Below are 12,554 nucleotides of genomic sequence, written 5' to 3'. Positions count from 1 at the left end.
CGCCTTAGTTGGGCATCAGTGCACAGGCACTGCCCCGGCTGCACTTATCCTACAGTCCTTGACCGCAGACCGCTCCCGGCCATGGTCGAGCGCTGTAGGACACGTGCAGTCGGGCCAGCACCTGCGAACTGATGCCAGACTCTGGCGACGGGGGGAGAGGGGTTTCGGGGACAGAAGGAGAATGGGGGGAGCAGTGATCATCAGGACAGCTCCCCGCACATGCCTGCTCCCCCCATTTCTCCTAATCTTTTCAGCTCTTGTATCCTTAACAAATAAGTTTAAGTTATGACCTACTTTTTAGTACTTTTTCAATAACTAAGTGCTGAAAAGTTATTTATTTAGATAAGAAGAAACATTATCTCCCGAGACAAAATGCAGGAGAAAAAGATAATTGGATTAGGGGCCCTTGTAGCTGGAGCATTATTACCGGAATATCTGTATAAGAACAAAGTAAAGCTACATACACTGTTTGTATATAGGTGCTGTCTCCACCGAGGCTATAACTCTGACTGATGCCCCCCAGGGCTAATAGTGCTTCCTTGGGCCCCTGTAGAGTACTTGTGGGAGTGAAATGCACTCACCACTCTGCTTTGCAGCCAACACACACCCTTCAGAGCTGCAACAAGTACGCTGCAGGAGGACCAGGGGAGCACTATTAACGGGGGAGGCGGGGGGGGGGGGGTCCTTAGGGAAATGCCTAACGCTGCATCACCCTTTAGAGTTAGATCTGTCTGTCTGGTATAATTGATAATTAAATAAATCGAAAGTATGGTTGGGTAGATCTGCTGGGGAAAATCAAGTAGTGTATGTGCACCTAAATGTCACTTGAAAGTAATGCAGGGTACACACCTTTGATTACTGCGTGTTGAACAGAGGAACACGTTCTGCTACTGTGGAGGGGGGAGGAGGGATGATGTGTGAAGCACGATGGAGCAGCACAGAGCAGGAGGGGTAAGGAGGGGGAACAATGGAGTTGGCTCGGGAGATATGATACCCATGGGTTGCTGCTTCCTATAATCTATCTGTGATGTGTGAATATTTGTTATCCTACTTCAGTGCAGACATTAATAGTAATTATTCATATGCAGACATGGCTGTCACTGTCCATTCATAGCGTTTTCTGGCCTGTTGTGCAAAGCTGCTTGCTTCCAGCTCTAAATTCAGCCAGCAAGAAGCCTCAGTGGTCCCTCAGTGGACTGAGCACATAAACCCTTTCCTGATCTGCGCAGGGATCATGCAGAAGAATTGCAGACCGTGTGTGAGAAAACACGGAAAAGCCGCCGTGAGTACTCAGAGTAAGGCAGCTGATTCCGCGTTCAACATGGCAGCTTGCCTGACAGAGCGCGGAGAAAACGCCGCATGCCCAGTGAACAAGGCGGCGGATTCCGCGTCCGACGCGGCGGTTTGCACGCACGGGCCTACCACTAGCAGTATGGCTGAACGCGGGGAAACCGCCGCATGCTCTGACAGCGGTGCGGCTGGCCCTGCGTTCAAACCAGCAGATGCATTACAACACATGTCTGGTGTGGCTGGGACTGATAGTCCACACAGGTTCAGAAGGACGCGCGCGCGCGCTGAGAGGCAGAGCCTTTATGACAGTCAGAAGGGTGTCAGCTGATCGAGCCGATCAGCTGACAATTCTATCAGGTTTCATTGGTCCAGCACTTAGGGGAGGCGCTGGAGAGCGCTTGTGTATATATACTGGGTGCTGGTCATTTCTCTGGTGTCTGGCGTTGCGATCACTACGTGGTAGCACTCAGACCTTGTCAGTATCTGTGATATTATCTGTGTTATTATCTAGACCAGTTCCTGGGTGTTGATGATCAAGGACCTCACACCTCAGTCTAGGGAAAACTGTATATTATCTATGTTATTATTTAGACCAGTTCCTGGGTGTTGATGACCAGGGACCTCACACCTCAGACTAGGAATTAGCTTTACCATCTAGTTATACTCAGACCAGTTCCAGGGTGTAGATGATCAAGGAGCTCACACCCAAGACTAGGCATTGTTGATTATTTGTTATGACCTTCTGCTTTCCTGACTACTCTTCTGATCTCTGATTAGGTACTTCGCTATATCTGATACTCTGTTGCCAAACTCTGCTTGTCTTAGGATTCCGCATCTGTCTCCTGTCTCTGTCCCTGATCTGTCTGTCTGTTGCCGACCCGGCTTGCCCGACCTCGTGAGCTATCTCCTCAGTCAAGAGATAGCTTGACAGACCTGTGGGTGACATCCTTCCTTGGTGTCACTCACACTCTGTCCTTCCTACTCCTAGCCTGACCCCTCCCTCGGGAGAGTCTCAGGCTTGCGGAAGGAACGTGTTACTGTGCAGTACTCCTTACTGCTGTGCACCTGCTCCTCAGGTGCAGTCCTCAAAGTATTACTGTTGCACCAAACACTCTTATTACCCAGGTGTCCAGAGGTTAGAGATATATCTGATTATCGGTGATACTGCAGATCATCAATAATCGGGTATATATCTGTATTCTCGGTGATACTGCAGATCACCGGTAATCAGACCCTCTTTGTGTTACACCGATCGTTACAGAACGCCAGACCAAAAATGCAAATGGACGCACACACCGACCGTCTGGGCGCACTTACCACTTCGGTGGATACCATCAACCAAGTGCTGGGTAATCACTGGGCGTTAATTGACGCTTTGTCCGGGTTTTTACAAACCCTCCAGACGGCTGTGGATGACGTGCGATCTCCTCCTAGCACAGACATACGTATGCCTGTACCTGAAAAATTTTCTGGTCACAGATCTGATTTCCGAAATTTTAGGAGTAGAGTGTTATCATACTTTGAGTTGAGACCTAGATCTTCAGGAACTATGGCCCAAAGGGTCACATTTATTGAGACTTTGTTATCAGGCGATTCTCAGACCTGGGCGTACAGTCTACCCACTGGAGACTTAGCCCTAACCTCTGTAGATGATTTTTTTAAAGCCATGGCAATAATTTACGACAATCCAGACATTGCCTCGACTTCTGAGCGGAAGCTCAAGTTGTTACGTCAAGGCAAGAGTCCGGTCGAGGAGTATGCTGCTGAATTCAGAAGGTGGTCAGTATCAGCCAGGTGGGGCACCTTTGCCCTGTTAGATTGTTTCTTATCAGGGTTGTCAGATGAGGTCTCTGATCTTATGTTAAGTCAGCCTGAACCTAAGACCATTGATGAGGCCATTTCATCGGCCATCAGGATCGACCGTAGGCTACGCTATCAGAGACAGACCCGGGGTAGAAACCATGTAAGGATGGTGTCCTACGCTGCACCTCCTGTGACTCCACCTCCTCCCGTTTCACCTCCACCCGAGCCAATGCAGATTGGCCGGTCAAAGTTGTCTCAAGTGGAGCGGAGACGCAGGATTTCAGAGCAGTTATGTCTTTATTGTGCAGAAGGGGGGTCATAGAGTACAGAATTGCCCTAAGAAATCGGGAAACGCTACTGCCTAGGAGTAGTTGGGGGTAATACCCTAGGCGTAAAACTTTTACCCCTAGATGATAAAAGGTTGCTTCTTCCTTGTACGATAGAAGCAGTAAAGTGTTGTACCGTGTTAGCCATGAGTAAAAGCAAGAAGTTTTGAATCAGGATGATACCATTTATTGGCTAACTTAGAGATGGATAAACAGTGAGCTTTCGACTTATAAAAAGCCTTCGTCGGACTGGTTCCTGACCAAAACTGAAAAACACAGCTTATATACACTGACATACAGAGGAGAAACATTCTTTAGCAAACATAAATGTAATTAGATGCCTTAACTGTTACTGAGGAGGCTTTCCCAGGCATCCTATCTAAACTGATAAGATCAATAGAATCCTCAACATGACATAAAGCAGACTCTGGTGATGGGGAGACATCGTAAATTCCGAATTCAAATGGTGACTGGCCTGGTTACATGCACCATTAATTCTAAGCTTAAGAGAATTGTGGCATTTAAAGCCAGCACCTGAAAGCAAATAAAATGAATAGTGACAGTGAATTCCATCTTACACAGCATATGGCACAAAAATGAATGAAAAGATAGAAAAATTTAAATTAAAAGAATTGTGGCATTTAAAACCCATCGTACCAGCACAAGAAGTTAGAGTCCTTGTTTAAACCATCTTCTACAGTTTTGAACCAATGTATAAACTTAGTTTCTTGTGTTAGTCTCATGTTTCCCGATTTGAAGCCACCCATTAATACAGTGACGCGATATATATAAATATACTGATCTCCCAATACCAACACACTTTTGTTTACCTGGACACAGTTTAAGCGATTTTCGCGTCACTGTATTAATGGGTGGCTTCAAATCGGGAAACATGAGACTAACACAAGAAACTAAGTTTATACATTGGTTCAAAACTGTAGAAGATGGTTTAAACAAGGACTCTAACTCCTTGTGCTAGTACGATGGGTTTTAAATGCCACAATTCTTTTAATTTAAATTTTTCTATCTTTTCATTCATTTTTATGCCATATGCTGTGTAAGATGGAATTCACTGTCACTATTCATTTTATTTGCTTTCAGGTGCTGGCTTTAAATGCCACAATTCTCTTAAGCTTAGAATTAATGGTGCATGTAACCAGGCCAGTCACCATTTGAATTCGGAATTTACGATGTCTCCCCATCACCAGAGTCTGCTTTATGTCATGTTGAGGATTCTATTGATCTTATCAGTTTAGATAGGATGCCTGGGAAAGCCTCCTCAGTAACAGTTAAGGCATCTAATTACATTTATGTTTGCTAAAGAATGTTTCTCCTCTGTATGTCAGTGTATATAAGCTGTGTTTTTCAGTTTTGGTCAGGAACCAGTCCGACGAAGGCTTTTTATAAGTCAAAAGCTCACTGTTTATCCATCTCTAAGTTAGCCAATAAATGGTATCATCCTGATTCAAAACTTCTTCCTTGTACGATTACATGGGAAGATAAATCTGAAGTCACTGAGGCCTTCGTTGATTCGGGCTCAGCGGCTAATTTTATGGATTACGAATTTGCTAAGAAATTGGGTATTCCGCTCACCCCGGTAACACTACCTATCCAAGTTACAGCAGTGGATGATTCCCCCCTGCAACGTAACCGTCCTCTGTCTCAGACACCAGAGGTGGGAGTCACTATAGGGGTGCTGCATAGGGAGAAGTTGAATTTTTTTGTGTTACACATGACAACCTCCACTATCATCCTTGGCATGCCTTGGTTACACCTTCACTCCCCTCAGATTAATTGGGCCACTGGTCAGCTAACAAGCTGGTCAGCCCATTGCTTTCATCATTGTTTAGTGAGGGTGACCTTGGGTCAGACCAGGATTCATGTGGAGGGAGTACCGGAACAATATTCTGAATTTTCAGATGTGTTTTGTCCCAAAGCTGCAGATAAACTACCTCCACATCGCCCTTTCCATTGCCCCATCGATCCCCGATCTGGTTGTATGCCCCCTAGAGGTCATCTCTACAATTTGTCTGGGCCGGAAAAAGTGGCCATGCGAGAGTACATCCGTGAAAACTTAGCTAAGGGTTTCATTCGCCCTTCCCGGTCGCCTGCCGGAGCAGGTTTCTTTTTTGTAAAGAAAAAAGACGGAGGCCTTCGGCCATGCATTGATTACCGGGGCCTGAATAAAATTACAGTAAAAAATCGCTATCCATTGCCTTTGATAGACGATTTATTCACTCAGGTCACCAATGCTAAGATTTTCTCGAAATTGGATTTGCGGGGTGCATACAACCTGGTGCGGATCAGAGAGGGCGATGAGTGGAAGACGGCCTTTAACACACCCGATGGGCATTACGAGTACCTGGTGATGCCCTTCGGGTTGTGTAACGCCCCGGCCGTCTTTCAGGAACTCATTAATGAAGTATTCAGGGAGGTGTTGGGTAAATTTGTCCTGGTATATCTGGATGATATACTAATCTTCTCAGATAACCTCTCTGAGCACAGGGCTCATGTCAAATTTGTGCTGCACAAGTTAAGACAGAACATGCTTTATGCTAAATTGGAGAAATGCATTTTTGAGGTAACATCTGTCACTTTTCTGGGGTACATAATTTCCACCTCGGGCCTTTCTATGGATCCTGCCAAATTCTCTGCTGTCCTGGAATGGCCTCAGCCAGTGGGACTAAAATCTCTCCAGAGATTTTTAGGATTCATTAATTACTATAGAAGGTTCATAAAGGGGTACTCCACAGTCATAGCACACCTCACCAGTCTCACAAAGAAAGGGGCAGATACCAACCACTGGTCCCCCGAAGCTCTGGCTGCTTTCTCCACTTTGAAAGAATTGTTTTGCTCTGTACCCATTTTGAGACACATCGACACCTCCTATCCCTTTATTGTGGAGGTGGACGCCTCGGAGGTCAGGGTAGGGGCTGTGCTGTCTCAGCGTTCTGGGTTGCAGGGAAGATTACACCCGTGTGCCTATTTCTCTCGTAGGTTTTCACCAGCAGAGAAAAACTACGATATAGGCAACAGGGAGCTCCTAGCCATTAAATTGGCCTTCGAAGAATGGCGTCATTGGCTAGAAGGAGCAGAACATACGATTACCATTTACACTGATCACAAAAAATTGGAATACATTGAGGGGGCTAAGAGATTGAGTCCCTATCAGGCTCGGTGGTCACTGTTTTTCTCGAGATTCAGATTTGTAATTACACTCCGGGTAGTAAAAACATTAAAGCGGATGTTTTGTCCAGATGCTTTGAGCCAGAGAGAGCACAGCCCTCAGACCCAGAGACTATGATCCCACAGAGAGTAGTGTTGGCAGCCACAGAGACCTGGAAAAACTGGATGGAGACTTTAAGTCCCTTCCAGCAGGATGTCCCTGAAGGAAAGCCTGAAGGGGTGATGTTTGTACCACTGCCATTTCGTCTCCAGATATTGCAGATGTTCCACTCCCACAAAAATGCTGGACATCCTGGGGCCACCAGAACACAGGATCTTGTTGCTAGGTGTGCTTGGTGGCCTTCGTTGGCAACTGACTGCAAGGAGTATGTTAGAGAGTGTGCAGTATGTGCAAAAAGCAAACCCTCCCGTCTGGCACCTGTGGGAACGTTGCAGCCTTTGCCCACCCCGAGTACACCATGGACCCATTTGTCCATGGATTTTGTGGGTGAGCTTCTGAGGTCTGAGGGCATGTCGGTCATTTGGGTGGTAGTCGACCGTTTCAGTAAAATGGCCCATTTTGTGCCCCTGAAAGGACTCCCCTCGGCCCAGGAGTTGGCCGATCTTTTCATCATCCACATTTTCCGGCTACATGGCATTCCGGAAAACATTGTGTCAGATCGGGGAGTCCAATTTGTTTCTAAATTTTGGAGGGCATTTTGTCATCAAATGGGCATGGAACGGTCATTTTCGTCGGGCTACCACCCACAGACCAATGGTCAGACTGAGAGAATTAATGAGTCATTGGAACAGTTTCTAAGGTGTTATGTTGCGGATGCGCAAAATGATTGGGTCAAGTTCTTGCCGTTTGCAGAATTTGCGCACAATAATTTGAAAAGCTCTTCCTCTGGATTTTCTCCGTTTCAGGTGGTAACTGGAAAGTTGCCTAATTTCTCCCCACTGCCAGTAGCTTCCACTCCGTTTCCAGCTTTGGAGGTTTGGCAAAAGTCATTTAAGAACATTTGGGGGATCGTGAAAAATAATTTGGAGAAGGCTTTTCAAAGTCAGAAAGGTCAAGCTGACAAGAAACGCTCCTTAGAGTGGAAGTTCCGGCCAGGAGACTTGGTCTGGCTGTCCACGCGTCATTTGACCCTGAAACAGCCCTCGCCCAAGTTAGGACCCAGATTTGTGGGCCCTTTTCCAGTGACCAGGAAGATCAACAATGTTACTTATGCCATTAATCTCCCTGCCAGCATGCGTGGTGTAAGATCCTTTCATGTGTCCCTGCTTAAGCCAGCAGTTCATGTAGGTTCCACTCCTCCTCCTCCTGTGATGGTAGATGACCAACCTGAGTACGAAGTAGAAAGGATTTTAGACTCACGTGTTGTACAGAACTCAGTGCAGTATCTAGTTCACTGGAAAGGGTAAGGTATTGAGGATAGAACATGGGTACCTGAGTGTCGCATGCATGCGGATAAATTAAGGAGGGAGTTCCACGCTTTATATCCTGAGAAACCGGGTAGGAGCTGTCCGGAGTCCACTCCTCAGGGGGGGGGGGGTACTGTGAGAAAACGCGGAAAAGCCGCCGCGAGTACTCAGAGTAAGGCGGCTGATTCCGCGTTCAACATGGCAGCTTGCGCGCATGGGCCTGCATCCACTAGCCTGACGGAGCGCGGAGAAACCGCCGCATGCCCAGTGAACAAGGCGGCAGATTCCGCGTCCGACGCGGCGGTTTGCACGCACGGGCCTACCACTAGCAGTATGGCTGAACGCGGGGAAACTGCCGTATGCTCTGACAGCGGTGCGGCTGGCCCCGTGTTCAAACCAGCAGATGCATTACAACACGTCTGGTGTGGCTGGGACTGATAGTCCACACAGGTTCAGAAGGACGCACGCGCGCGCTGAGAGGCAGAGCCTTTATGACAGTCAGAAGGGTGTCAGCTGATCTAGCCGATCAGCTGACAATTCTATCAGGTTTCATTGGTCCAGCACTTAGGGGAGGCGCTGGAGAGCGCTTGTGTATATATACTAGGTGCTGGTCATTTCTCTGGTGTCTGGCGTTGCGATCACTACGTGGTAGCACTCAGACCTTGTCAGTATCTGTGATATTATCTGTGATATTATCTGTGTTATTATCTAAACCAGTTCCTGGGTGTTGATGATCAAGGACCTCACACCTCAGTCTAGGGAAAACTGTATATTATCTATGTTATTATTTAGACCAGTTCCAGGGCGTTGATGACCAGGGACCTCACACCTCAGACTAGGAATTAGCTTTACCATCTAGTTATACTCAGACCAGTTCCAGGGTGTTGATGATCAAGGAGCTCACACCCAAGACTAGGCATTGTTGATTATTTGTTATGACCTTCTGCTTTCCTGACTACTCTTCTGATCTCTGATTAGGTACTTCGCTATATCTGATACTCTGTTGCCAAACTCTGTTTGTCTTAGGATTCCGCATCTGTCTCCTGTCTCTGTCCCTGATCTGTCTGTCTGTTGCTGACCCGGCTTGCCCGACCTCGGGAGCTATCTCCTCAGTCAAGAGATAGCTCACAGACCTGTGGGTGACATCCTTCCTTGGTGTCACTCACACTCTGTCCTTCCTACTCCTAGCCTGACCCCTCCCTCAGGAGAGTCTCAGGCTTGCGGAAGGAACGTGTTACTGTGCAGTACTCCTTACTGCTGTGCACCTGCTCCTCAGGTGCAGTCCTCAAAGTATTACTGTTGCACCAAACACTCTTATTACCCAGGTGTCCAGAGGTTAGAGATATATCTGATTATCAGTGATACTGCAGATCATCAATAATCGGGTATATATCTGTATTCTCGGTGATACTGCAGATCACCGGTAATCAGACCCTCTCTGTGTTACACCGATCGTTACACCGTGTCAACATTTTCTTCTGGCCATAGTATTTTCATGAAATCTGATAAGTCTTCTCTGTGACTTCTGTACAGTCCAGTGCTCACATATATTGTTGTATCCCACAGGAATATGGAGTGCCCTTCATGGAGACCAGTGCCAAAAGTGGATTAAACGTGGACTTGGCGTTCATGGCCATTGCAAAGTAAGCTGATCTTTATTGCTTTAGAACCGATGCAGAAAGACAGTAAATGACAATATTTTCCACTCACTGTCTTCCTGTTACACTATATTAACATTTTTTAAACTTTTTGGATCCCAGTTCTAATTAAACAACCCAGCAACTCAGACCCAACACAAAATCTGCTTCCTCACAGATAGTATTTCTCACCATCATTTTCTCTTTGTATTAGGGGTTCCCAATAATTGATCTATGGATAGTGGCTGGATAGTGTACTGGTTAGGGGCTCCTGTCTCTGACACTGGCGAACTGCGTTCAAATTGCGGCTTTTCCTATTTCAGTAAGCAAGCACCTATTCAGTACGGAGTTCTTGGGCGAGACACCCTTACACTGCTTCTGCCTACTGAGTGTGCTCTAGTGGCCAGTAAGCATGTGATTGTTCCACTCCCTACCCAGGCAAATTAGTAAAAGGAGCAGTTTTTTAAAGCTGGTCATACATGCATCAAGTTTTACTGGCAAGTTCTGTCACCGTGTTTGAGGGAATCTGCCAGTTATCTGTAATGTAATTAGCCGCTTCGGTTGTAATTTTGATCAATTTGCAACAAAAATCAATTGAAATTACGATTGGACGATAAATGGCGGTTGATGGGAGGAGCAGCGTAGACCGACGGTCCACAGTGTTGCATTGGTTTCGAACAGTGTAACACTACTGTTGGATAGTTTTTCAATAGATTTAATGACATCACACTATGGAAGACTTAAAGTATTAGAGGGAGAGAATCAGCAGCAGGACAGCCAGATAATGTACAATGTTTAAATACACAGTTCTTATACCTATTCCGCAGAGACGTCTTAAAACATAACTTTTGATAAATTGTTTTAAAATCATTGAGCCTGCAAAATGAAATGAACTGTTCCAATAATGCAGGGGTCAGGAACCTTTTTGGCTGAGAGAGCCATAAACGCCACCTATTTTAAAATGTATTTCTGTGGAGCCATACAACATGTTTCAAACTGGGTCAGTGCGCATGTTGCCACGATGATGTGTATACAGTTGAGCTTCCGGGCAGCGGAAGTATCAGCTACGTCTTCAGCTTCTCTTGGGTTTCAGAAACATCAGCAATTTCCCCAAGAGCCAGACAGGAGAAATACCAAGTGACAGGCAGCCTATTGGGCCAATCAAAGTGCGGGGATCTCGTCCTACAAAGTCACTGACAAGGTCCAGGGTGGGACAATTGGAGCAGCTGTTAGTTTTGGGTGTGCCTACTTTGAAAATATTACTTGTGCTGCCACACTAAGCTGCGCTGACTGAGCAGTGTATCTTAGTGAAACAATCCTTACTGATTTGTATGTAAACCAGATGTAGCCATCAAAAGAGCCACATCTGGCTCCCGAGCCATAGGTTCCCTACCCTTGCCATAACGTAACTGGGAGAGGGGAAATAAATTCACAGAGCCCTGTGAGTGAGGCTATATAAATCCTTACACCGTAGGTAACCCCTTTCCCAGACTGTATCTTATCTAACCACACAACACCCCACCATACATCCCAACATGTTTCACCCCGTAAAAATAGTGGCTTCATCAGGAGTACTATAACAAAGTCCTATAGTGCTCAAAAGTTCTATACAGACATTATAAATACATTAGACATGGAAAACAAAAAACAGCAAGTCTGACATAGCCTCTAGGCTATTGTGACATGTTAGATAATGTACATTTTTTAAAAGGAAATAAATATATCAGTCTCCGTATCCCTCTCAGGTCAGTTTTCTTTTAAAGCACCAGAGCAGTAAGTGAAGAAAATCTCCCCAGTGGAGATGCAGAAGGCAAGTACATCCTGAAACAATTTATAGCCTTACCCCTACTCTATAACCATCAAAGATGGTTTAGCAGCAATTTCAAAATATGTAAATGTAGGTGTCCTACTTAACATCTGACTCAAACGTTCTTTTTGCCTTATCTTCCAACAGAGAGTTAAAGCACAGGTCCATGAAGCTTCCAAACGAGCCCAAATTTAAGCTTCATGACTACGTCAAGAAGGAGGTCAAAGGCTCTGGATGCTGCAAATCCTGATTCCAGGTTCAGCCTTTTCTTGGGAAAAGACCTATCACGATGACACCTGTACAAAGACTGATGAGAGCATTCAGCCGCTCCACAAGGGGTCGCTCAAGAGTCCACTCAGCACAGCCTCCCCCCCTTACCCAGTGGAAGAGCTTTCTGTCTGTGCATGTCTGTGTTCGTTATCTGTGAGGGTAGCAATCTGATGTGTTCAACAAAAGGACATCTAAATCGCGACAGCCAGACTGATACTGCACAGTTGGCCAATTAACTGTACATTTCTGATACAAAGGAGGAAGTTCAGGCATTATCGCACGGCAACATGCATTTATTATAAAAGGAACCATATCCACATGTGAGCATGCTAAGTTCTGTATAAAGTTTCTTAACAGCTGCACATTATGTGCAGAGCCATAGTTGTACATATCGGACTGTTCTGAGGACTCAGAGTGTGTCTGCAAGCACGAGAAACTCAGTGAATGTATTACCCTTGGGGAGACTGCCTCACACAATGCACTAATGTGATAATTCAGGGACCACAGATACTCTTACTTGTAAGGGTTTTTCTCCAGGAAGTCATCTTAAAGCACATCATCTACAATCAGCCACTAAAGGTTTGGGTGTCCTTTTGTCCACACATGCAGCTGTTGTACAATTGATGTGGCAATCTGCAGCTTCGACATTTGATGAGCAGCTTTTGAGCTTTGGGCATTTTGTATTTTGCTTTTTTTTTCAATTCGAGAAGCTGTGTTATGCCTTATAGTACATTGTAAATTGTGCCAGCTGAGTCTGAGGAGGATTTGTGTGTGTGTGTGTTTTGTTTGTACCAGTTGTATTAGTGGCAGAGGAAGCCATTTTGTAAG

The 12,554-nt window shown here is 45.8% G+C and overlaps 1 protein-coding gene across 1 annotated transcript in view; it reads left to right on the top strand.

The window, feature by feature from the left end:
- Window positions 1-12,043, top strand: part of LOC137524452 (ras-related protein Rab-26-like) — a 44,103-nt gene extending 32,060 nt beyond the window's left edge. Inside the window, exons 4-5 of the mRNA XM_068244327.1 lie at window positions 9,579-9,655; window positions 11,604-12,043. Of these exons, the coding sequence (XP_068100428.1) occupies window positions 9,579-9,655; window positions 11,604-11,706 (180 nt within the window). The 3' untranslated portion in view covers window positions 11,707-12,043. The remainder of the gene's footprint in view (window positions 1-9,578; window positions 9,656-11,603) is intronic.
- The last annotated feature ends 511 nt before the right edge of the window (window positions 12,044-12,554 follow it).

This window comes from Hyperolius riggenbachi, chromosome 7 (assembly GCF_040937935.1).
Source record: "Hyperolius riggenbachi isolate aHypRig1 chromosome 7, aHypRig1.pri, whole genome shotgun sequence".
Lineage (NCBI taxonomy): Eukaryota > Metazoa > Chordata > Amphibia > Anura > Hyperoliidae > Hyperolius > Hyperolius riggenbachi.
The sequence above is the reverse complement of the archived record's forward strand: the minus strand, read 5'-3'. Positions and strand labels throughout refer to the sequence as shown.